Source organism: Carassius gibelio, chromosome B9, assembly GCF_023724105.1.
Source record: "Carassius gibelio isolate Cgi1373 ecotype wild population from Czech Republic chromosome B9, carGib1.2-hapl.c, whole genome shotgun sequence".
Lineage (NCBI taxonomy): Eukaryota > Metazoa > Chordata > Actinopteri > Cypriniformes > Cyprinidae > Carassius > Carassius gibelio.
In genome coordinates, this window is record NC_068404.1 from 27,302,604 (window position 1) to 27,327,526 (window position 24,923).

The 24,923-nt window shown below is 34.6% G+C and overlaps 1 protein-coding gene across 4 annotated transcripts in view; it reads left to right on the plus strand.

The window, feature by feature from the left end:
• The window catches only part of LOC127965365 (growth factor receptor-bound protein 14), a 42,800-nt gene extending 17,958 nt beyond the window's left edge, over positions 1-24,842 (plus strand). For 2 of the 4 annotated variants that reach the window (XM_052566159.1, XM_052566160.1), the window contains exons 3-14: positions 9,114-9,270; positions 11,608-11,729; positions 12,143-12,217; positions 13,328-13,465; positions 15,191-15,301; positions 16,105-16,200; positions 17,084-17,146; positions 19,236-19,352; positions 19,845-19,914; positions 20,004-20,091; positions 20,190-20,283; positions 21,797-24,842. In XM_052566159.1, coding sequence (XP_052422119.1) covers positions 9,114-9,270; positions 11,608-11,729; positions 12,143-12,217; positions 13,328-13,465; positions 15,191-15,301; positions 16,105-16,200; positions 17,084-17,146; positions 19,236-19,352; positions 19,845-19,914; positions 20,004-20,091; positions 20,190-20,283; positions 21,797-21,943 — 1,278 coding nt within the window. In that variant the 3' untranslated portion in view covers positions 21,944-24,842. Of the gene's footprint in view, positions 1-884; positions 1,306-7,639; positions 7,806-9,113; positions 9,271-11,607; positions 11,730-12,142; positions 12,218-13,327; positions 13,466-15,190; positions 15,302-16,104; positions 16,201-17,083; positions 17,147-19,235; positions 19,353-19,844; positions 19,915-20,003; positions 20,092-20,189; positions 20,284-21,796 lie in introns of those variants that run through there. The other 2 variants (XM_052566163.1, XM_052566161.1) reach the window with 2 other exon arrangements.
• The last annotated feature ends 81 nt before the right edge of the window (positions 24,843-24,923 follow it).

Sequence of the window (24,923 nt, forward strand, 5' to 3'; positions counted from 1 at the left end):
TTGCAAATCGGTTTCAGCCGGACTGTCAATGTAAGTTCAGTTCATAAAGCACAGGCCTCATGAGCGCTCCAGTTTTCCAGTGTTTCCAGTCTTGCACGCTGGTGTAATCTGAGACTCCTCTGTAACACCTCCCTCTTTCCTTCTCCAGCAGCGAGTTTTGGGTTCTTGACAGCAATCTGCTCCCTTCACAATGAGATCCTTTCTGCCTACACAAATCTCGAAGTGTTACACAGTCAGATATCAGATAGAAGCTGCCGTGCATAACTTCATGTGAGACTGGAAGTCAATGCATGACAAATCAGACCTTTCTGCACTGGAAAGTTGAGGTGATTTCTGAAACGTTTGCAGTTATATGCACCAATATTAGTTTCCCTGATGGCCTTTGGCTCACCTTAAGCTTTTCAAAGCTGTCGGTTAAACGAAAATGGATTCAATCAAGAGACCGACATCTTTTGTTTTAATTTGATTCTCGTTATTTATTTATTTTCTTACTGTCTAACTTAGTTGCATTTTAAATTAGAACCCCATTATTTATTTATTTGTTGGACTTTGAGCCTGAATCTCATTTTGACCTGCATCATGAAATCAGTTTGTTACTATTTAGTTCTCAGAAAGAAGAAAAACCTCTTTCCATGTCCTGATGAGGATATTCATATGAAAGAAGTTGTGTTTGGGGTCCGATTAGGAGCGTGAATCAATGCGTGCTCTCAGCGGGGGATTTCTGCGATCTAAAAGCGTCGTACCCTGAAGGCCTCGGTTAACCCTATAACACTAGGGTTGTAATGTGACCAAATAACTCTTAATGCTTGCAAAGCCAAAAATAGTTTTTGCTGTCCTCAGCTCTTTAATGGGAGACGGTGTACAGTGAAGGTCACATCGTTCCCTTTTCGAGGGAAGTCGGTTTTGCAGTGAGATAACGTTAGTTTTTTCCCAGACCTCCCTGATGTTTTAACTATACTCCTTTATGTGGCTATTTTATCAGGAGTTTTTATTAGAATAGGGAGCTTTTTCTGCAGGGAAAAAAAAAACCACTGATCGAGTTCCCAAGGCCAGAGAAGGATGAGTCTAAAGAAGGACAGATCTCGCGTCGAGGCACACACGGACGTCGTCCCTCGACGGAAGGCAGACTCCAGAGTCTTATCGTAGACTTAAAAGAGCAGACATTAACGTTCACTAACTTCACCGCTACAGCTGTTTATTTACAACAAACGTCACTGCGATCTGAAGGTGTACGGATTCAGTATGAATTTCCACGCCAGAAGAGTCACGCTGCCTGCTATCACGCCTCTCTGCCTGCCGAAAAGGGTACAAACTTTTTTGTGTTGCTTAATTTAATTTAATTTTTTACAGAAACATTGCATTAATTGGTTATGGGACAGATTTTAGAAGCGTTTGACAGCGTTGAACAATAACAAACTGTATTTTCTCAGTTGTTTGCCTTCAGACTGCAGTTACAGCAATGTTTTGTCTCTTTTCTGCCTTTATTTTCATTTTTGTGAAGGAGAAAAAACTAAACAAAGTCTCGGTTAGTCATCTGACCATCAGTCATTATTTCCTGTTGTGTATAACTAGGTGAACACTTCCAGTGAAACGTTTATATTATATTATATTATATTATATTATATTATATTATATTATATTATATTATATTATATTATATTATATTATATTATATTATATTATATTATATTATATTATATTATATTATATTATATTATATTATATTATAAAAATTATTTGAATTAAAACTAAATGATTTTTTGGTTACACTTTATTTTAGGGTCCAATTCTCACTATTAACTAACCATTAGCTCACTCAATATTAACTATGACTTTTGCATCAATTAACTCCTTATTTGCTGCTCATTAATAGTTTATAAGGTAGTGTTTAGGGTATTGGGTTGGATTATGGATGTCATGCATTATATGTACTTTATGAGCACTAATAAACAGCCAATATGTTGATAATAGACATGCTAATAAGCAACTAGTTATCAGTGTTAATTGGACCCTATACTAAAGTGTTACCATTTTTTTTAATATTATATAATATGTAATTAATGTATTTATAGATTTATATATATATATATATATATATATATATATATACAGTTTGTGATATAATTGGTATGTAAAATAGTAGTGTTAATAATATTATGGTCCATCATATGTGTTTGTGTGTGTGTGTATGTGTGTGTATATATATATATATATATATATATATATATATATATATATATATATATACAATGAGTACGGAAAGTATTCAAACCCCCTTAATTTTTTTTCATTCTTTGTTATATTGTGGCCATTTGCTAAAATAATTTGTTATTTATTTTCCTCATTAATGTACACACAGAACCCCATATTGACAGAAAAACACAGAATTGTTTACAATGTTGCAGATTTATTAAAAGAGAAAAACTGAAATATCGCATGGTCTTATCTTAAGTATTCAGACCCTGTGACACTCATATATTTAACTCTGGTGCTGTCCATTTCTTCTGATCATCTTTGAGATGGTTCTACACCTTCATTTGAGTCCAACTGTGTTTGATTATACTGATTGGACTTGATTAGGAAAGCCACACACCGGTCTATATAAGACCTCACAGCTCACAGCGCATGTCAGAGCAAATGAGTATCATGAAGTCAAAGGAACGGCCTGAAGAGCTCAGAGACAGAACTGTGGCAAGGCACAGATCTGGCCAACGTTACAAAAGAATTTCTGCTGCACTTAAGGTTCCTAAGAGCACAGTGGACTCCATAATCCTTAAACAGAAGATGTTTGGGACGACCAGAACCCTTCCTAGAGCTGGCCGTCTGGCCAAACTGAGCTATCGGGGGAGAAGATAGCATTTTCCCATATTGAGCACTTCATAGTTTTGACAACTTTACTCTTGTTGTAATATGAGGAAACGAGTCATAATGAAGAAATGAGCAGGTGTGTGCAAACTTTTGACTGGTTTTGTCCCCTGCTAATTCTTTCAACTATTCATACTTGGTTTTTGATTGATTTCAAAACACTGATGCTAGTAAAAAAGAAACCCATTCATATCCAAAACTATTAAGTTGCATTTATGTCAAAAGATTTCGCCATCTATCATAATGTCAGTGTAGCAACATTCCCTGGAAAATCACTTTTGGAAGTAGATCCAGTTCATTGCAGGCAATAGCTTGTTTTATATGAACACAATCTTTTCTTTTTGCATATGAATATAGAGCAGCATTCTTCTTTACACCTGTAAATGTCACTGATCTCCTCATCGCTGTTGTCATCACCCTATCCGCTGCCAAAAGACGTACTCTCAGCACTCAGTCGGACAGCCTCATACCCAACTGAGATGAGCGAAACAATGGCCTGACTGTAGTGTGCTGGCCAAAATACTGCAAATCTGACAGCTTGTGGAAAAAACTTGTCTGGAAGTGCTCTTGGAAAAGCCACGGTGATAAAATGACATTAGTGCGAGAGCTGAGGAAAGGTCAAGCACAATGCTGGAGGTTTTTTTAACATGCTGTGAGCGACTGTCTGAAAGTCTTCATATGCATGATTGTGGAAGGCAGTTGCTTGCCAAGTATATTGCTTGTGAGTGGTATTTGTATGTAAACGTGCTTCTAGCATGCATAAAAGGGTTTACACTTTAACTCCTCAAAATTTCAACCACCTAAGGGTTTATGTTTTGTTGTCAAGACGTTGCTGTGCAATTCAGAGTCCGTTAAAGGAATAGTTGAGCAAAAAAATACAATTACATCCCAGATGTAAATAAGTTTGTTTTGTTCATAGGAGAATGTTTGGAGAAATGTAGCATCGCATCACTTGCTCAGCAGTGGATCCTCTGCAGTGAATGGGTGCCGTCAGAATGAGAGTCCAAACAGCTGATAAAAACATCACAATAATCCACAAGTAATCCTCTAACTAAACTAATCCCCATTTTTATTTTTGGATAAACTATTCATTTAACCATGACAAATGTACTATACGTGCACATTTTACGCACCATGACTAAAAGAGATTGCACTTGAGTATTTAAAGACTTTTCAACATTTCAGTTTAATTTTTGTTACTGGCTGCAGTGGCATGTTGACGGGTCTAGTTGGTTTGGTTTGAGTTGGGACGGCTGGACAAGGACATTTTACTCGGTGACTTTCAAATGCATTTTTAAAAGCTGAATTATTTTTAACTTGTCATGCTGCCTTTGAAACACTCTCTTGACACACTGTGTGCATGACATTGCAGCTCATTTGCATAAAGCTGAACTCTGCTTAACTCCGTCGCATTTCCAAAGGTTGCTGTCACTTATGTTGCGCTAATAGCAAACTCTCAGTGAAAATGAATGACATGATGTTCAACAGTGTAGTTATCTATCTATCTATCTATCTATCTATCTATCTATCTATCTATCTATCTATCTATCTATCTATCTATCTATCTATCTATCTATCTATCTATCTATCCGTCCATCCATCCATCCATCCGTCAATTCTAGTCTTTCAAATGAGATCCAATTGTGTTTAATTATTTCTTTCTTTAATTTTAATTTAAGGCGGTTAGTTCTAGGTAAATTAGGGAGATTGTAAATCTAAAAAGTAAAAACGTTAACTTTTGTTAATAATTTTGTACATTGACCAACTATTCATGAATTGTGCAAGTTGAATGCCATTTTTGGTGAACTTTACTGGAATTTTATATTTAATATTTTAAGCTTGTATAGAGAATGACCGCTTTGTTTTTCAAATGTACAGTGAAAATCACATATATTTACTTGTAAATGCATCAGAAATGGAAAAGATGAAATGTAAGAATTGATACGAACGAGATAAACTGGATGGATGATGGATGGAGGGAACGTTTCTGATAGCGCTGCAGCTGTGGAAGAGCAGTTCAAGGTTCATTCACTGGTCTTCATGTTCCCGTCCTTGAGTCAGTGAATCTCGTTCCGTCTTTAGTCAGGTCACAATATTTATTGAGTGCACATGCACCATCTCACAATCACAATTACTAGTGAGGAACCCAGGCTTCCCAGGTTAAGTTACATTACAGTTAACCATTTCCTGTTTTATATGCAAATTTCTAAGGCCTCTTAATAATCAACATGTTTAAACCCGTCCTGGAAAACTGTTGTACACAATCTACTACATGCCTTCTGTCTTCTGATTGATAGTTAGTATGCTTTTATAGTGAATGAATGCTCTTGTGACTCTCATCTTTTGTGGTGTCTAGCAGTTGACTACAAGTACAAGACTACAAGTCTGTGGTGTGACTTATTTGAAGATCACATTTCCCCTTGTAGTGCATTGTACCGGCCACTCTTGAACTTTACCATCCATTACTCATTTACCTTTAAGGACTGTTTGTATTTACTCTGATAAGGGAGCTGTAAGAATCCTGCTTGTTTTATTACCTTGTGAGTTTAGCAGGTTAGGTCCGGTGAATGCTTGTCAGGGAGATTTATAGAGCTGGTTTTCGCGAGGAGTTTTCTTCCTCCTCTTTTTTGTGGCTTGTAGGTCTCTCTTACTGATTAAACAGTGGATCGTTTACCTCATTTGGAGATGATGTCACTGTGGGAGGCTGTGATTGGCTGAAAGGCTTGCTAACCCCAGCCCTGCTGGGGAGCACTGACCTCCTTTTCCTCTCTGAAAGAGGACTGGCGTGTCCTCCCTACCAATCTGCCTTTCACACACACTCTCTCAACCCCCATCTAGTGCTCTTCCCATATACCTTACAGGGTCATTCCTGCTCCACAGACCCTTTTAACTCTGCAACTTTGAAGAAACTGATATGCTTGTCTTGTAATTTAAGGACATATTTTGATAAGCGTGTATAGTAGACTTTATGACTGTTGTTTACATAGTGACAAGAAGATGATCAGAATGTTTATTGGGGGTAAAGCTTTTATCTACCTTTTGATATTATCAAGCTGATTTGTGTAATTTGATCAGACAGGGTGGAGTGCACACATCGGATCTATTGATAAGGCTCTCTGATGTCTGTGCTGTTGATTTCCCACTTGAATGATGTCACTTCCTTGAGGATGATGTCATTTTGGAACTGCCGTTTGTTATTTAAAAGGATATTTGAAAGATTGACAGAATGGAAATTGAGGACACATGAAAACCCTATAAATCAATTATCAATTAACACAATATTCCACGCCGCCCCCTCCCAAAAAAATGTTTCTGTCGCCCTCATGTCTATCCATACCTTGTTTGTTATTTTTTGTCATGCAGATCTTTCCAAGCAGCATTGATTGTAACTCCACAAAGAAGTACCTTAAAAGTGGCATAAGGATCAAATAAAATCTGTCCATGTGGATTGTGCACTTTATTCCAAATATTCTGAAGTCACGTGACAAAAGGTCAAATCTTATTGTCCTCTTTGTTGTGATTTAAGCATTTTTTTTATTATTATTTTTTTAAATCCAAACTTTTAGGTGTCTGAAATAAAGATGAAATAAAAAAATAAATAGATAACTTTATTTTGCACCAAAATTACAACAAGTAAATCTAAGATAAATAAATAAATAAAGCTAAAAACCAAACAAACAAACTAATAAACATGACAAAACCACTTAGCATAATTACTAAAACTAAACTAAAATTAAATGAAGACTTAACATAAAAAATTCAGCTAATTCAGAATAGTAAAAAATACTATTAGCCTAGTATATACTGTAAATAATACTAAAATAACACTTCACAACAAAATATGATTTTGTATAATTTTTTAATAGTTTTGAGAACTGCAGCAAGATATATATATTTTTTAAAAATGTTATCAACTGCTAGTAAAAAAAATTCAGTAATCGAAATGAAGCTAAAATGAAATAGAAATATTACATGGAAAATATTACTTAAAGGAAAAGAACTTAAACTGAAAAAAGTGTAAGCTGAAGTACTAAAATTACTAAAAGTAAAGCTGAAAAATACAAGAAAATTAAAGCTAAACAGAAATGTTAAAAACAATTACTATTAAAAATGACTAAACTGCTAAAAAATTTATTAAGGCTAAATAGAAAAATAAAATAAAAAAACATTAAACCTGACAAAAGCACATTAATTACGAAAACTTAACCTAAACTTTAAATATACTGGAAATATATAAATGAATATAAATTAAAGCTTTTTCAGACTATTATAAAATGTTTATAAATAATATTATTAACATAAGACTACATCAAAGAGGGAGACATTTCTTCAACAGCATACAGGTGTGATAAATAATGACATAATTTCATTTTATTTGCACTACACATGTAATATTGTGATTAAACTGAACAAGTGAATATGACATACACGGTGAGGACATGAAAATCCACCTCATATCAGAAGTGTCACTCACTTTCTCTCTCCCTCTCGCCCTCCACCCTTCAGCCCGGGTCGACCCGTCGGGTCTGGCGTTTAACCAGCGCTTTTCTAATTGCTTGCTGGGATTTATGTGAAGGGCAGGGGCCTGTCAAGACTGTGTGAATAGGTAGGTGGGGCAAACCCTCCCCTCCCTCCCCCTCCGGTGTGTGTGCGGGGGGCAGCCAGATAAACAGTGGCAGGTGATTGGCCAGAACCATGGTGACATGCAGCAGCGGAGGCTGCACTGAGCCGCTCTCTCTAATTACCTCATTTGAGCTCGTCTGCAGACAGAGAGAGAGAGAGAGAGAGAGAGAGAGAGAGAGGAAGCTCGCTGCTCCCCGGCAGATACTTGCATTTATGTTTTATGTTCACTCAACTCTTGAGAAATGCTGTGCACTCAGGCCTACATAAGCTGCCGAGCTTGTCTCAAATCACAGCCCTGCCTGCCGCCCAGCACAGGGGTAAGTTGCTCTGAAACAGCAATTGATGTGTGCTTTTCTTGTATGTGTGCGTGCGAAATCGATGCGATCTGTTGGAGGGCTGCTCTGCTTCTCTGTGGGATCATTTGAGAGCGATTTCCAGCCTTAAAACAAGGTATGGGAGATGATATAGAGTTCTCCAGCCTGTAGGGTGTCTGCGTTTGAGGTGTAGCAGGGAACTAAAGCACCGATGAAAGGGAACATTCATGACTTCTTCTGCAGCACAGGCTGTGTGCACTTTGAATAAGTGTGTTGTTGCATACTGTATGTAGGACATGAAGTGAAATCGAGCACTCGTGGGATGGTAAAGGAGTGTCACTTTATCTGATAAAACGGCAGTGTGACAAATAAATGTGCATGTAAAAATGTGGCTGTGTTCGAAATAACATAGTAGCTTTCTATTGCAAAACTGAGCTGAGCTGGATGATGACATCACTCAATTCAATGATGAACTGCCTTTAACTGTCATTTTGCATTATTGACACACTGTTTTCCTAATGAATGTTGTTCAGTTGCTTTGACACAATCTATTTTGTTTAAAGCGCTATATAAATTAAGGTGACCTGACTTTCTTCTGCTCTTACTATTGCTGCAGTATGTAGTGTGTATACTGTGCATATGTGATTGTTTTTTTTGACCTACAGTGCTAGATATGCTAAAATGTTCAGTATACAACAGAGCTTATATGGGGTAATGTATCCCACAATGCAGTGCTCTTGATTTGAACTTCTGTTTTCGGTTTGATGAATGAACCTTAAGTAATATCAGCATTTTTAAACATGTCTTTCCTGCCAAAAGGTAACCTGTTTTACACAAATTGAAAATAAATAAATAAATAAGGATGGGTGGCATTTGCAAAATTTTACGTGCAAATTTATATTCTCAAGTGATCGATCTATCTATCGTTCTCTATCTTACACTTTCCACATAAAAAAGAAGCACAACTATTTTCAACATTGATAAAAATCATTATATTAAAATGATTTCTGAAGGACACTGTGACACTGCAGACTGGTGTAATGATTCTTTAAATTCAGTTTTGCATCACAGAAATAAATTAAATCTTAAAATATATCCAAATAGAAAACAGTTATTCGATATTGTAAAATCTTTTCAAAAAATTCCTGATTTTAATGTATTTTTTTGTGCAGCCTTGGTAATCACAAGGGACATCTTTTCAAAAAAACGTAGAAAATCTTAACCCCAAATCTTAAATGGTAATTTGTTTTATTTATTTAGTAAGCAGTAAGTTAGTATTAGTTAGTAGATTTATTTTCTGCTGTGTTGCAGGTAATAAAAGTGTACAGTGAAGACAACACCAGTCGTGCAGTGGAGGTGCCCAGTGACATCACCGCCCGGGACATATGCCAGCTGTTCATCCTGAAGAACCACTGCATTGATGACCACAGCTGGACCCTGTTTGAGCAGATCCCACATCTTAGTATCGGTAAGCTTCTCAACAAGAAAAAATGCATAATGCACAACATAAACTGAATATTTTTGGTACATTGACACTGAATGTAATGCAGGCAAACATAAAAGTCACATTGAAAATATATCAACATTTAATTGAAACTGGAGGATGCACATTCTATCTATCCATCCACACACACACACACACTGATTCGCCATTACTTTCCTCGATGCACTGATAAGAGTTCATGAGCACAGTAGTGATGTCTGATTTATAGATTACTTGTTCTTTGAGTTGAATCAGTTGATCCAGTTCACAAATCCGGTCTGAATGATTCATTCATGAGTCAATTAGTCTCTTAGTTCCAGCTAGATCAGAACTGATTCACATGCATTATTTAAACACAAGTTTCCAGAGCCGGTTTCCGTCTGCTCACATTCTAGCACGTTGTTCCTCGTCCCGGGGTTAAAGATGCAGCCTGCATTATTTATCTTCTCGGGAACCTGTCTCATTGCAGGAGTTTCAGTGCTAGTGCGAACACTTGGCAGGACCTCCATGCAGAACAAACCAAAGTGGGATCTTGAAACATGCTATTCCCTACTGAGTGAAACCACAGAATTGTTGATTATTTAAAAATTGTATTTACATTTTAACATTGAAGTGACATATTTTAATATGTAATAACATTAATAGAGATGCTGTGTTTGATTGAACTGTGGGATATTCATACTTTATGTACATACAGAAACAGAATAGATGTTGTTTAATGATCAACAAAGAAATAACAAAAGAGGAAATGTAATGCAATGCATCTTTTTATGCACATAAACCGGTTTTATTACATTCAAGTTTAAACTTTTACTGTAAACAGTGATATTATCAACAAGTTGATATGTTCAAATGTTTTTCCATTACTTTAACTGATCAAACTTGAACTTGATTTTTAAGTTAGTGTAATATAATAAAAGTTTAAATTAGTTTGTTGTTTGACTAAAATGACTTAAATCAGATCTGATATCACTGACTTATGACTATATACTTCCATTGTGCTCAGAAAACTATTTATTAGAAACAGAATTGCTACATTGTGTTCTCAAGTTTTCAACAAAATATATCAATATTTACGCAGTAAAAATTCTGCCACACAGTGCTGAAATTTGATCAGAGAGAATCATTTACTGTGAATTACACATCTGTCTATGCAAACTTTTTATTTTATTTTTATTGTTCTCGTTTGTTCTTATTATAAAGCTGGAATTTTGACTCTTGGACTCTTTTTATTGCTTAATTTGTTGTTTGACGAAAATGACTCCAAATGATTGTCTTGTAAGCCTTTACACTCTATTGAGATATATTGAATGTCATCAAAAAGGCTGAACATGTAGATGTTAAGCTGCAGGTGAAACCAAGAACTGAAGAGAAACAGCATGGAGATGACGTATAGCTCATTTGGTCAAAGCCAATGCAGATCTGTCTGTTCACTGCAGTAACGTTGTGGGAATTAATTAGTATGACATAACAGCATCCTAACTCTTCCAGATGGCTGCTTCGAAACAGATGCTTTCCATTCAGTCATTAAACATGCATTTAGGGTTGCAGGAGCTGAATAATATTTCATGATAAAGTGGAATAACGAACTCTCCCACACATCCCTCTCATTACTGTTGAAGGTTGCTCATTATCAAGGCATCATTTTTGAAAAGAGTGTTAATAATTAATCCGTCAAGCCCACGGAGCAGTGGGACGGTGAAACAAATGAGGGCAGTAAAATCTCATATTATTCATTCAACAAATTGTTAGGACTCTAGATTCTGATTGGTTAAGCTATATTTAAATTAATAAAATGCAGATAAACACTCACCTGTAACTGCATAATAAAGTATTTCTATTGTAATATATTTTAAAATGTAATTTACTTTATTTGATTCAAAGCTGTATTTTCAGCATCACTACTCCAGTCTTCAGTGTCACATGATCTTCAGAAATCATGCTAATCAATAAGCTGATGAAACATTTCTTATTATAAGTATAGAAGGTTCAGAAGAACGGCATTCACTTAAAAATAGAAATACAGATTAATATACTTTTGTAACATTATAAATGCCTTTTCTGTTACTTTGGATCAATTACAAAAAAAAAATTATACATTTTTTTCATAATCTTTCATCAAAATCTAATAATTCACTTTTCTTTAGATACAAAGTCCCACCCTACATTTCTTTTTTGTTAAATATCCACTTTTAATTGCATTATGTTAGTAAATAGGTTACACATTTTACTTTATGTTCTTTAATGCACATATTGTGCTTTAGTGCACGGTTCATAAATTCATAAGCATGTACTAAACTGACTCTTGTTTGTGATTTCCAGAGCGAACCATAGAAGACCATGAGTCGGTTATGGAGGTTCAGTCCGGCTGGGGAATGGACTCACACTGCTGTCTGTACTTCAGGAAGAATTATGCCAAATACGAGTTCTTCAAGAAGCCTCTTGTAAGTGTGTGTGTGTGTGTGTATCAGGACACATGCAGCCCTGCTAATGTATAATTGATTTGCTGAGGTTTAGCCAAACATCCAGGGTTACCTATTCAAGGTCATTAACGATTGAAACAGAGTCACATGATAGGGCTCTTTAATTGTACTGGTTAAGAATTCAAGGTAATGCCTAAATAATCAAGTACAGGTCACGAACTCCTGTGATTTTAAAGGTCACGGATCCTAATACCAGATTTAACAAAGGTGCTTTAAGTGGTTTCTTTTGTAAAATCTGTAAAAGGCTCTGACAGATTTCATTGAAGTGGGCGACAGATCTCTATCACAGAAATAGACAGCAAACAATAAAAACTGATATGACCTTTACTTAAAAAGTTGGAGATCGTATTTATACAGTATGTGGGTCATTGCAGGACTTTTTCCCAGAGCACATGGTGTCTATATCCAGTGAAACCAATGGAATCATGAACCATTCACAGCTTATACAGGTGAGCATCTTCATCTCATGCTATTATTATTATTATTATTATTATTATTAAAGGAATACAGAGATATTGTTTCTTCTGCTAGCTAGTTCTTTTGGACATAATACAGGCACATTCACAATGTGGATGTAGCTGCACACATAAACTAGAAACAAAAGTTTTGTTAAAGCGTTCAGTTCACAAGCATATGTGTCATCCAATCAGGGTTGGTTATATCTTCTCTCTAAAATAAAAAAAAAAAATTAAAAAGATAGAAACAAAACGATTTGGTAAATCAGTAAATAAACATTTATTTCAAGAAAATGAGGACCATTAAGAGTTTTTTCTTTTGTGGCATTTCTCTTATATTAATTAATTAATTTATTATTTATTATGATTATTATTATTTTTACATTTATGCTTACCGGTACCAGTACGATATTACAAACACTCAGTACCAAAATACATTTTACTTTATTTTAATTTGTGTGTGTGTGTGTGTGTGTGTGTGTGTGTGTGTATATATATATATATATATATATATATATATATATATATATATATATATATATATATAAAATTTCATTTAATTTGTTTAATTATATAACGCTATTTATTATTATTAATAATTTCTTATTGTTGCTTTAGTATCACTTTTAATTTTTTTTTAATTTAATAATTTGTTTCAGTTTTCATTTAAGTCATTTTTTTTTTTTTTGTTATTATTATTATTATTATTATTATTATTATTATTATTATTATTATTAAAATAAGTCTATGTAGTGTTTATTAATATTAATTCAGTTTTAGTTAATTTAGTACATATGATTGCAGATGAGAAATGTTGCCTTGGCCACTTGCTAAAATATAATGTTTATTTTTTTATATTTGATTTCAATTTCTTTTTTATTGTTTAACTGTAATAACCCTGATCGATAGATAAATTCAGGTTGTATTAATAATAATAATTAAATGAATAACTAAAGGTCATGCATTATTATTATTATTGTTGTTGTTGTTGTTCTCACTGCCATTTTCACTGTAACTGATTGAGAATATTTTTGTTTAGGTTGATTATTGTTTTTTTTTTTTTTTTTAAGTTTAAGCGTGTCGTATCTGATGTTCCTCCTGCAGACCTTTCTCAGCTCCAGCTCTTGTCCTGAGATTCACGGTTTCCTTCACGCCAAAGAGCACGGCAGGAAGTCCTGGAAGAAGTTCTACTTTGTGTTGAGAAGATCAGGACTCTACTTCTCCAACAAGGGCACATCGAAGGTGGGTGTAGATGGGTCACGTCCTGCTCGCGGTTACTCACTAAAACTCTCCACCTCAGATCTCAGTGCCACAGAGTCAGCGGGGATCAGCTTTAATCGTTCACAATACCACTTGCTCTTACTGTGAGAATCTCTTGAAGGTGAGCTGCGTGTCTGAAATGAGTCTTGAGTTATCACGGGTTCGTTCAGGTGCTGGTTCTGACTCTTATCTGATGCAGCCTCATTACTAGATGAGATAGTGAGATCTAACAGTGCAGCTTTATGTGGCTTAACTCAGTAAAACTGGTCGAGCCGGATTTTGTGTAACACTCCCGGTATGCCAAGAGCTGAACCCTTCAAAGTCACACAACAGGTGAGCTGTGTACTCGCACACTACTGTGCCAGCCTGCTCTGTTTTTTTTTTGTATTTACCACAATAGAGCTTTTGTTCAGGACACAAGGGGAGCTCGCTCTCCACTTCATGATATAACTCTCTTAAAACACTTTTCATACTCTCATTACTATATTTATTGTGTCCACAAACACTGGGTATACAGTATATGCATCCAAGAGATTTGTTTTTCAGCACACTTAAGCATTTGTGGATTGAAAAGCGTGGCATCTTTGCTTTGTCTTTCTTTAGGCACGTTTGCACATGGTAGTTTTCAAAACGTATTTGTTATACTGGGACATACTGATGTGGATATAGCATCACACACAAATAAGAATAATAACAAGAAATTAGTACAATTAAAATACTATAGAGAATACTATATACTAAATGTGTACTCATTTATAATGATCTGAAAGCTAAATAAATATGCTTTCCATTGACGTATGGTTTATTAGAATAGGACAATATTTTTGTACATTTAATTTAATTCAATTATTTTCTTTATATTTTTAACAATTATTTCATTTATTTATTAAATACAATTAAATAATAATTCACATCTGTATAATTCTGTTTTTTAATTTTATTATTAGAAATTTTAATAAAAACAATTTATTTAGCCAAGCATTTTTGTTGTTTTTTTTTTTTTTTTTTTTTTTGTGGTTTTGGTCAATATATTTTTGTGTCAAAGGTGAAAAGAGTTGTGCTAGTTTGTGAATCCACACCTTTTTAGTCTGTCTCTGTCTGTTTGGAAACAAACCTGGCTTTGTGGGGTTTTCTTTCTTTCTCTCTCTCTCTCTATCTTTTTTCTTTTGGCTCTCCTCACTAGCGGTGTTGCTGAGATAAAGCTCCTGCCGTTACAACACGTTTCCATGCTATCTCTTGCCACGGTTTTGCATATTACAGCCTCGGTGTAACTCAAGCCAGCAGCCGTAGTCTCTCTTTGAGCTTGCAACCTTCATTTAGACTTCAAACATGTAAAAAAGCAAAGAAATGTTCTTCAAATCCACTTAAGATACTCTTGTACTTTTGATAACCAATTTGAAAGCATGTGAGAGTGTAAATGAGCAGCAGAAGTGTAGCCAAAGTGAACCGGATTAAAAAAAAAAAACAAATTTTGATTCCCAGTCTCTCCTCATGTGAACAGGTCAAGTCTTTTGTCTCTAGGAGTCTGTGAAGACTCACACATTATCTTCTCTATATCACATTACAAATTCCAGTCCTGACGGTCTGTCAGATGCCTGAAAACTCGCCAGTTTAATGGTCCATGTAGCAATAAATAACAATGACACGTATTTTGGGTGTGAATTCCTATTTTAATGTTGTATTCCTGTTATTTTCTCTTTTCTAAAGGAACCCAGACACTTGCAGTTCATTGCAGAGTTCAGTGACAGTGACGTCTACACGTTATTATCTGGCAAAAAAGTTTACGGCGCCCCGACAGACTACGGCTTCTGTGTGAAGGTAATTCAATGCAGGGACTTTCAGCCACTTTCAGTCTTCAGATTGCACAGTGTTTTGACTTTATAATCAGTCTTACTGTAATACTTCAGTATACAGGACTGCAGCAGTCAAGGTCAGTGTTACCAATGGTTTTATGATTTATTAAGCATCATTATGTCTCAGATTTATTGTTTATTGTGGGTTATATAAAACTGCCACCCAACAATCTCTCTGTAACTTTGTAATGTTTCTTTCGAGTTAAAGCATTGATCTCTGCTCTCACATGCATGCAAGGTCAAAAACACTTTCATAGTTTTATAATATGCATTTATTTTTACCTTATTTGCTCAATGACTCCCAAACGATTCACTCAATGATTAATTTTTCCAAACCCCTCCTTTGTGTGATGCTAATATGTGGTAAATGATCTGATTTAATTTCCATTTCATAATAAAAGCTGAGTTTGTGAGCCCAGTGCTGCTTTGTTTACAGCCGTTACCGGGGAAACCTCTGTGTTTACCCTTCCAAAAGTGGCACCTAGTGGTGAAGAATGAATTTGCATTTTCATTCAGACCAACCGAAGTGAAGTTAAAATGAGATTAAGTCTACACTGAAATGGAAATAAGAGACATATATAATAAATGGGGCAAAGTAAAATGAGTGCACAGTATCAGTCAGCATTGACAGAGATCTCTGTGATGCATTTCTAAATCTGAGATTTAAAGGGAGTGCACGGTCAAATCCATTCACAAAAGGTCAGATAAAGATCTGAGCTATAAAAAGGAAAACTGAGCTATAAAGTGTTGATGTCTCCTCATATCCAGGCCAGCAAGTTGAATTCTGCACGTGATCTGAAACTGCTCTGTGCGGATGATGAGCAAACCAGGACGTGTTGGGTTACAGCCATGCGCCTCTTCAAGGTGAGGACTGCCTCTCTCTCTGACTCTCCGTAAGGTTTGTCTCCATCGTATCTCTCAGTGACAGTGGTCCTGCTGAATCCTCAATCTGAGGCTCTGTGTTAAAATGCACACCTGACAAAAAAATTGCAACAACAAGGCAGCCAGAAGTCTTTCATTTTCAACTCGATTTGCCGATTTCTGCCAACATAAGTGGCAAAGTGATGTGAGTTATTTTTGTTTATATAATGCATATCCATTGCTAAGGTTTCTATACGATAATAAAAAAAACAAATGGAATAATTCAGTTCAGTCCTTGTGAAGCAGTTTAAACCTATTTTTATTTATGAGGTGTTGTACAGTTTTAGAAGCAGCATTTAGAATAAATGTTTTTTGTTTTTTTAAAGGCTCTTTTGCGTGCAAAGACGGTATTTATTCGATCAAAAATAAAAACTCTGAAATTGTGAAATAATATTACAATTAAAATGAACTGTTCTCCATTATTATATATTTGAAAATGCTATTTATTCCTGTGATGCAAAGCTGTATTTTCAGCATCATTACTCCAGTCTTCAGTGTCACATGATCCTTCAGAAATCATGCTAATATGCTGATTTGATGACCAATACATTTTTTCTGATTTTTATTAATATTGAAAACAGTTAGAAAACAGGAAACTTGCATTTTTCAGGATTCTTTGATAAATAGAGTTCAAAAGAACAGCATTTGTTACAAAATATATATTTTTGTAACAGTATACAGTACATGTGTTTGAGCAATCTAATGCATCCTTGCTGAATAAAAAAAAGAATTTGTTAAAAAAAAAAGATTTTGTCTCATTAATGGTTTCAATGTAGTTATTTATCTCCAATTAATAGCTGTAATGTGTTTGTTTCTTTATTTTCAGTACGGCATGCAGCTTTACCAGAACTTCATCCAGCCCCATCAGAAGCAGAAGAGTTCTCCAATGGTGAGCCACAAACTCTCAGTCCATAATCTGTCATGTATGTTCGGCACAGCAGAAGTTTTAAACCACCGAGAGGTGCTACGATAACCATAAAAACACGTTACAGTGGAAACATCACTGAAGTACTGTCATTTTTGCTCGTTACTTCTTTGGTAAGTTTATTTTTCATTAGAAAGCACTTCATTGTTTTAAAAGAAACTTAAAACTCAAGAAGGTTCATGGCTAAAAATTCAAGATGTATGTAAAGTTCAGAAATATAACAACGGTTACTTAAAATTAAGATTTGTTTCCTTGGTTTTCGAGAGAACTGAAGTCATTTAAACTCAATATCCTGCTGCTACATCATGAGTGAAATTGGTTTTAGTTTGACGTCTGTAAGTGATATTTCTGTAAGTGACTTCTGAATCAGTGACTGACACTTGAGATGAAGGGGGTCTGTAGGGGTCAAAGCGGTCGATTTCAATGCCAGCCAAGCCAACTCGAGAAACCTTGCTTATAGATGATGTTTGAAAGATGATGATTAAATGGTTTGCAGATGACAAGAGAATTGGTGAGTTGTTGAAGTCCAGATCATAAGAAAACAGCTTTTGTTATTTCAAGATTGCTAGAAAATTATGATGTGCTCATGAAAATACAAGAAAACAAGATGGAATAAAATAATAATCATGGTCTTTTATGCTCTCCATATATTTCATCATAATAATTAAGATTACACCTACATTTAGGACATTTGTTCATTGTGCAATTCAATTGTGCACATGCTTAAAGGCATTAATCAAATTAAGCATTTTTTTAATCTCCAATAAATTCTAACTCCTTTAACACATATATATTATCTTGCATACACACGCATGCAAACACAAACAAACTATGTGACACATACTTTACTTTACAGTTTAATTATATTTATATTTTTTAAAATTCAGTTATGAGAGTTTATATGTACATATGTGTGTGTCATTTCTTATTTCGTTTGATTTTGGGACTAAGTATGACACGACGTGTTCTTGACAGGCTTCATGAGACTCGGCTCTCTGTGTCTGGATCTACTTTTCTTTCACTTTGTTACTCAAACACAAAGAAGCAGTCGATGCAGAATGAGGTGAAGCTGTTGTCTTTGTGGAATCATTCTGTCATCAAGTGTCATAAACTCTCACCGCTCGTCTATTAGTGCGTTTGTATGGATACCAACACACGGCTGAGATTAAGGACCTTTCAGAAGTCATAATCACACTTCTCTCGCTACGGGGATCACTATGCTTCTTTTGTTTGATGAGTGAGTGTGCTCTTGTGAACCAACACAGCTGGAAGCTCTTCACAACTCAACATCCTTAAGAGCAGAGAGAGTGAGCAGAACAAACACAGGACTGAGTTCAAATGACTGTTCGTCATAGAAATCATAGACCGTCCAATAACACTATTTATTATCCTCTGTAGAGCTGCTTTACAGCTAAAATATGATTTGTTTAATAATGTACAACTTTTTACATTTACATGAAACCGCATGTAGCTGTACCACAGAGGCAGGGTTATTATAGTTACCTTAAACTAAAACTGAAGCACAAATGAAATATTATTATTATTATTAAATATTCAACCTCAAACTAGCCGTCATCTTACTTTTTGACCATTTGAATATCAGCATCTGCACCAAATTACATATTTTTGCAATAGCCAACAATACATTGTATGGGTCAAAATAAATTTTTCTTTTATGCCAAAAATCATTTGGATATTAAGTAAAGATTATGTTCCATAAAGATGTTATGTAAACTTTCTACTGTAAATATATCAAAACTAAATGTTTGATTAGTAATATGCATTGCTAAGAACTTCATTTGGACAACTTTAAAGCTGATTTTCTCAATATATATATTTTTTTGCACCCTCAGATTCCAGATTTTCATCCTAACAAACCATACATCAATAGAAAGCTTTCATATGATACATAAATCTCAATTTCAAAAGATTGCCCCTTATGACTGGTTTTGTGGTCCAGGGTCACATACAGTACAATATGATGCTTAAATTAGATTGTTTTTGGTGTGAAATGTAATCTGGTTCACTATTGCATTTTTGCATGTTTGTTCAGAGGAGCATCTCGGAGAACTCACTGGTGGCCATGGACTTCTCAGGACACAAGAGTCGGGTGATCGAGAACCCGTCCGAGGCGCTGTCGGTGGCTGTGGAGGAGGGTCTGTCGTGGAGGGTAACATACTCACAAACAACACACTACATACTAGATTATGAACATTGTGCACAGATATTTTCATAGCATCTGTACACTGTATTAAACCTCAGTTAGTTTCAAGCCAGAATGAGTTTCGTTCTTCTGTTGAACAAAAACCAGTTGATGGTAGCCATTGACTTCTATTATATCTTTTCCATGCAATGCAAGTCAATGGCTACCGTCAACTGTTTTGTTGCCAACATTCTTTACAATGTTATTTTGTGTAAAAAAAAAAAAAAAAACACTCATACAGGTTTGAGTGTGAGTAAATGATGACAGAACTGTATATTTCAGTGAACTCAGCCTTAAAGTAACTAAAACTGCATTTGCATAGAGTTCTTTACACTAATTGTTCACTATTCCAGGGTGAACAATTGACCAGAATTATTGCTTTCACTGTACTTTCCAACATCTTTTGTTCAGACCGCCAATAAAAAGTATATTATGTGTGTGTGTTCATTTTTTCTCTAGAGGAAAAGCTGCCACAGGCTGAGCTCTCATGGGAGTCCGTCCACCTCTCAGAGCTCCATGTCCAGCATAGGTCAGCACACAAACACACGTCCACAAAACAGAGTAAAAACCTGATGATCCTTCTTCTGTCTGACATAAGGATATCATGCTCTTCTCTAGCTATCCATGTGGCTCAGCCGTGGTTTCACAGCAAACTGTCCCGGGACGAGGCTCAGAAACTAATCACTCAGCAGGGCCTCATCGATGGGTATATTCATCTTAAAAGCACTTGGTTTTAAAGATGCGCTGAATTGAGGCTTCTGCATTTCTAAATCTAAATGAAGTCATATGTTCCTCTCTTCTCAGGGTGTTTCTGGTAAGGGACAGTCAAAGTAACCCGAGGACGTTTGTTCTGTCGCTGTGCCATACACAGAAAATCAAACACTTTCAGATTTTACCGGTAAGTCTGAACTTACACACATTAACTATAGCCACTTTCTACAAATGCGGTATTAACCCTCTTGAGTCTAAGGGTATTTTTGGGGCCTGGAGAAGTTTTGACATGCCCTGACATTTGTGCTTTTTTCAGTTTCTTATAAATATCTAAATGACTAAAGTCTAATCTGACTGTAATCAGCACAAACTGGGCTATAATAATATGTGAGCAGCATGTGTGTACATGATTGTGTTTTTGAGAAAAAAAATGTATGCGTGGTTAGTGTAAAACAAAATGTTAAATCACTTGAACCCGCGTTCAGCGCTGGGGCATGGTCACATTAGAAGATAATGAAGGGAGACGTGAAAAACAGACATCGCGTTGTTTTCATATGGATTACTTTATCACAGAATATCTGTTTTCGGCAGCACTTGTTTAGTTTAAAAGTAGACATTTCAGGCTTTCTATAGATATCTCTCTCATGTCTCTTCGTTGAGTGTTCACGGAGTTACACTTCATTTTAATGACGCGTGTCTAAATGAAGATCAGCGCAGACAAAGGCTGCAGACAGCACACCTTGTTTGTTATCTTTATTTTATAAGTGCACAAAGTTTTGTTGTTATTATGTTTGTATCCAAAAAAAGTAGACCCTTTACAGATTCGATTGATGTATTGCTCTTATCTGTACGATCAAAACTGAAAGTGTAATTTAAGTTCTTTTCGGGGTTATCAGGAGAAAATGACTCATAACGTGTATCTGTGTTAATCGACTCCAGAGGGTTAAATAGGAACAAATGAATGACTTACTTATAGGTATTAATATTCTTTTTATTTTTTTATATAAGTAAATGTAAATCAAAAAAGTAAATAAAAAAAATATCCGGCTATGAATTAAACAAAATTAAATGAAATAAAAATACTATGAAATGTAATAGATTTAAATAATAATAATAATAACAACAGCTATGCCACAATGGCTAAATTAGTGGAAAGTAACAGCATTGCAAATATATGCTACATTATGTTGTCTGTCCCTCAGCTAACTAGGTTGTGATGAAATGTTAGTTTATAGTTAGTGATAAGCTTATATTTCCATATATGAAAGAAAATATATATATTTAATAATTTTAATAACTTTGGTAACATGGTTAAAATCTTGTGTGTGTGTGTATGAAAAATACATATCAAAATCTGCTAAGAGGTACTTAAATGTAACAAATCATGTATCTTTTATGCATTGGAAAATAAAACAACATTTCATGATGCTTTCATAATTGAAGTAATCTTTTAAACAAGCATTTTATAAAAACCACCTGCCAGTTTCAGCGAGTGAAGAACAAATTTATATCTGAGTGTGTGCGTGTCTCTCACAGACATTTACGAGTATCAACTTGACAGACCTTGCCGTCTAAAATGACCTTTTTATGTGAGCATAGTTTGATGTTAGATTATAGTACAATTGAAAATTCCCAGAAATAAGGGATTTATGATGTATGCGTTTAACCCATAACGCTGGTGCTGTGTGTGTGACTGTCAGGTTGAAGAGAACGGCGAGCTCTTCTACAGTCTGGACGACGGACACACGCGCTTCACTGACCTGCTGCAACTAGTGGAGTTTTACCAGCTGAACAGAGGCGTCCTGCCCTGCAAGCTCAAACATCACTGTGCCCGCATCACCCTCTGAACCGCAGCTTGTGCCTTGGACAGGAAAGTCTGAACTCTGAGACTGTGATGAGGACGAGATCACTAAACAGACTGGACTTCTGAGGACCCTGATATTCAGCGAGGGATGACCTGTGGTCTGTGGTGCACAAATGTATGTGGGAATGTATAACGTACTCTGTCCTGATACAAACACTCTCAGTGTGGATGAGACCACATTATTAAGCTATCAATCAAAACTAAGGTTTAACGGCAGACCAGCTGGGTCTCTGTATGGTGTGAGCAAACTGAAGCCGGGTGCACATGCTACGATTTTTCATTTTGCCATCTAAGACTAATCTTGGGTAAAAGACGACTTCCAGCTCAAATCTGGGTACATTTTTTTTTTTTTTTTCAGCAAATGTTTTAATCATATTAATAATTATTATTATTGTTATTAGTAGTATTGTTATTATTATGACATTTTTATTTTTATGTAAAATTATATAACTTCCTTTCTGCATGAATAGGGTACAAAATACTGTACAACCTTGATTTTTTTTTCTCAGTTTATGATACTACTACTAATAATTATTATTATTTTTTTTTTTTTTTCATTATTTTTAATTATTAATATTTAATTAGTAAATAAAAAATATTTCACTTTTTTTTTTGCCATTTAAGACAAATCCTGGGTAAAAAAACAACAACTAATTTTAGCATAAATAGAGTACAAAATACAGTATAATGCTATTTTTTAAACAAACCTTTTAAAATAATAATAATAATTATTATTATTGTTATTATTTTGACTTTTTTAATGTGAAAATTTTTATTCTTTATTAACTAAAATTACTGAAATTATTTTTGCAGTCTATGACTAATCTAACCAGTTTAATAATAATAATAATAATAATAATAATAATAATAATATTTTCATTTAACATTTTTTAATTAATTAAACATATTTCAATAGTTTTTTTTTTCATCTAAGACAAATCTTGGGTAAAATATTCCTTTCAGCAGGAATAGGATACAAAATATAACTCTATTATTTATAATCATTATTATTATTATTATTGTGGCTTATAATATAATACATATTTAACTGTTATTAAATAAAAAATAATACAATTATTGTTTAATTAAACTAATTAAACAGAGAAAATGTATTTGTATGAGTAACTGCAACAAACTGGAACCAAATTTTAGTTATTGATGAATAAAATGTTGGTTCCCAAATTTCTATAAAAATACAACTATTTGTTATCATCTGTTTGGCAACATTATAACTATTGTTATCAGTTAAACAAAGCATCCAGTCAAGACTCAAGTTTAAGCTCAGATATATAAGATGTTCAATCTGACCTGATGTTTATTGCACAGTCCGACAGGAAAAAGTCATACCCCGTGCACTCGGCTTAAAATGGTATGGTATAGCCATAATCTGAACACTTAATAAGCTCAAACTCTTGCTGTTTTCCAGGGGTTCCTTTTTATTCTTTTAATCATGCGTCAGAAAAATTCAGGTATTTTATAAATGACGTGTTTGTTTGCGAGAAATGTCCTGTTTGCTGAAGAGAATCTGTGTCCGTGCATGCCGTAAATGACGACCCGTCACCGATGCACATAACATGAACACTTGACATTATCCTCTGCTGTATCAGGCCACGGAATGTTTCACTTCCTCCCGATGATGGCCAATGACGGTTTACACTCTAGAGCTGCATGCATGGGTGAGAGAAATCACATCAACACAAATGACGGATCAAACGATTGTTGTACATTTGAAATTGATTTTTCAGGTAATTCAGGTAAACGGCGTCACGCACCTGGATTGCAATATTTGCAACAGTGAAATGATCAAAAGTGATAAACCTGATGACACAGATCCTCATGTAAAAACTAATAACCAATTGAATAGCCGATGTAACTGTACAATAACCAAGCTATAGATTCTATAGAATAAATGACTCGATAAGACGAACAAATAAACTGTCTAAATGACCGTCATGGGCTGCGATTTCTGTTGTAGAAATGAACAATCGGTGTGTTTTTTCTGCGTCCTCTCTGATCTTTTCTGTGTATGTTTCTTGTAGAATGACTTGTAAAATTAACACGATATTCTAAATTGTTTTACAGCTGTGTATTAATAGAAAAAAAATAAAATAAAAAATGGAAAAGCATTTAAAAAAAGTTTCTGATGGCCAAGGTCATAATTGCACTGTAGTTGGAACACTGGTAACTTGACTTCTGATCCAGTATATGATAAGATTTCTTTTTCTCTGACTGTTAGTTTTATTACTGTTGTTATTATTATTTTCATATTTAGCTTTGTTATTGCTTGTCATATTCATCTGTCTTTTTTTACAGCTGTGTGAATGCTGGAGTGTACAGTATGTCTATCTTCTCAATTCATGCTTTTTGTACAGTGCAATTTCACAAAACGTCAAAAACTGGGTCATAAGGTTTTTTTATTTTTATGATAATTTAGTACATTTTCCCCAATAATTCTCATTACTGTAATGCAAAAAAAAATACAATTATTAAAAGGTTTTGTTGTGGTAATCATCCTTAAAATGAATTTTCTTATGACAAAGAATAATTTTTTGTTTTTGTTTTTTCAGTTTGAAGATAAAATTTGGCCTTTGCATGTTATGTTTCTGGTTGAATAAAACATAATTTCAATTACACTAGCAGTCATATTTCCAGCATAAAGTATATCAATCAGATCATGTCTGTCTGCTCTTCAATAACTGTGTCTGTTCATTCACAGTAGATTTACTTTTCAATGTTGCTTCTTTGTTTTTGTTTTTTCAGTGCAGCACTGAACTGTTGTTGTTTTTCATAATAATTATGAAACACATTTTTGTACTTTTATTTCCTGTATGTTTCATGACACCGACAGCAAATAAACTTGAAAAACCTTGTTCCATCCAAAATGATTGTATCTCTTATTTTGTAATGGCCTATTAGCCTTTTAGCCTCAATAAACTTAATTTCGATGCTTGTAAATATTAGGT